The 2184-nt window shown below is 55.0% G+C and overlaps 1 protein-coding gene across 1 annotated transcript in view; it reads right to left on the bottom strand.

The window, feature by feature from the left end:
* CAPN11 (calpain 11) overlaps positions 1–1267 on the bottom strand; it is a 13217-nt gene extending 11950 nt beyond the window's left edge. The window contains exons 1-2 of the mRNA XM_015572158.1: positions 1040–1267; positions 610–679 (exon numbers count right to left, since the gene is read on the bottom strand). Coding sequence (XP_015427644.1) covers positions 610–679; positions 1040–1267 — 298 coding nt within the window. The remainder of the gene's footprint in view (positions 1–609; positions 680–1039) is intronic.
* Between the last annotated feature and the right edge of the window lie 917 nt (positions 1268–2184).

Below are 2184 nucleotides of genomic sequence, written 5' to 3'. Positions count from 1 at the left end.
CCCTCCCGCAGCGGTGCTGCTTCCGAGCTCCTGCCCCACAGAGACTTCAGGTGACAGCACGTTTGTGGGCTGTGTCACTGAGCCTTAGGTGATGCATTGTGTTGTGGCCAATAGCGAATATACGCCCTCCCCCCCCCGCCAGCCTACCCCCTGACCCAGAGGGCGGTGGGAGGGCGGGACCCAGGTGAGGGGCAGCAGGAAGACCACCTGGCACCCTCCCTGCCCTCTCCTCAGAAGGGGGTGACAGGGAAATGGAAGGTGTTGTCTGAACCTAAGGGCTCCCAGTTCCCCAGCCTCGAAAGACACTTTGGGCCCAGCCAGCGTGGCTCAGTGGCTGAGCGCTGACCTATGAACCGGGAGGTCACAGTTCGATTCCCAGTCAGACACATGCCTGGGTTGCGGGCTCAATCCCCAGTAGGAGTCGTGCAGGAGGCAGCCAAGCCACGATTCTCTCTCATCACTGATGTTTTTCTCTCCCTCGCCCTTCCTCTCCGAAATCAATAAAAATATATATTTTTTTAAAAAGACACTTTGGCCCCCCCCACCTCCACGCTCCTCCCCAATTCATCCCGCCTCCAGGGGAGACCAGCCTCCCTGCTCCCCACTCACCCAGCACCCCCTGGCAGATGTCCGTGGGGCTGACCCCGTTCATAATGAAGTGAGGGTTGCTTGTGATTTCCTGCAGCGAAGGCATAAAGGTGTCAGGGAGCCCAGGACACTCCCTCCCTCCTCCCTCCCAACGACGCTCCTGGGGAAGGGTCCCCACCTCCAGGCTCTAGGGGGAAACGTGGGTAGGGGCCGGGGAGGGACAGGACCCGCTTGGCACAGTTGTAGGTTGTGATAGTGAAGGTTGGCGAGGACTCTCCCGGGGGTTACTGAGAGGTTAGGCACGTGCAGAGCTGTCCCCAGCCTGATGGAGGTGGAGCCCCTTGGCAGGGCCAGCAGAGGGCTGAGGGGGGACTGGAGAGGATCGGAGGGACAGGGCATCACCGCGCTCCGCCCCGCCCCCAGGCGCCCGTGCTCCCCTCCCGGTGCCCACACTGGGCCGCCGCCAGCTGATGTTCTGCACTTTTCTGGAGTTGGGGCCCAGGTCCCTGAAGCCCAGAGAAGTGGGTTCGGCAGGAAATGCAGGGTCCTTGAACAGCTCCCCCTTCCTCAGGCAGAGCTCTCGCAGGTCCTCAAAGCTCTGGTTTCTGTAGTTGTGGGCGTTGTTGTGTTGGCCCACGCCCTTGGCCTTGAGTCTGTTGTGGCTGATGTGAGCTGCCATCCCCTTACTGATGAACTCCGAATCCACTTGATCATGAAAAGACAAATAACCCCGTTAAAAACACGGACAAAAGATCTCCACAGGTATTCTTCGGGAGAAGATATGTCCATGGCCAATAACCACATGAAAAAAATGCTCTACCTCTTTAGTCACCAGACAGCTGCACATCAATGACAGACCACCTCACACCCACCAGGATGGCTGTAAACAAAGGCTAACAATGACAAGTGTTGGCCAGGAGGTGGCGACACTGGGGCCCTCGGACACTGCTGGCGGGAACGCAAATGGTGCTGCCACTTCGGGAAAACAGTCTGGAGCAGCGGTTCTCAACCTGTGGGTCGTGACCCCTTTGGCGGTCAAACGACCCTTTCACAGGGGTCGCCTAAGACCATCCTGCATATCAGATATTTACATGACGATTCATAACAGTAGCAACATGACAGTGATGAAGTAGCAACGAAAATAATTTTATGGTTGGGTCACAACATGAGGAACTGTATGGAAAGGGCCAGAAGGTTGAGAACCACTGGTCTGGAGGCTCCCCAGGCAGTCAAACATAGAATCACCACGGGACCCAGCAATTTCACCCCCAGCTATATATATCCATGAGAAATAAGAACACATGTCCACTCAAAACCCTGTACACAATGTTCCCAGCAGCAATATTTGCAATAGCCAAAAAGCAGGGGGGAAAAACCCCAAATGCCCACCAGCTGAGGTGTGGAATATACCTACAATGGAATATTTTTCAACCTTTACTTGGCAACAAAAATAAATGAAGCATTGACACGTGCTACAACATGGATGAGCCTTGAAACCATGATGCTCAGTGAAGAAAACCTTTGCAAAGATCGCACATTGTACGATTCCAACAATATAAAGCGCCCCGAATAGGCCAAACTCTATAGAAAGAAGAG

Source organism: Myotis davidii, unplaced genomic scaffold (genome assembly GCF_000327345.1).
Source record: "Myotis davidii unplaced genomic scaffold, ASM32734v1 scaffold167, whole genome shotgun sequence".
In the NCBI taxonomy this organism is placed as follows: Eukaryota; Metazoa; Chordata; class Mammalia; order Chiroptera; family Vespertilionidae; genus Myotis; species Myotis davidii.
The sequence above is the reverse complement of the archived record's forward strand: the minus strand, read 5'-3'. Positions and strand labels throughout refer to the sequence as shown.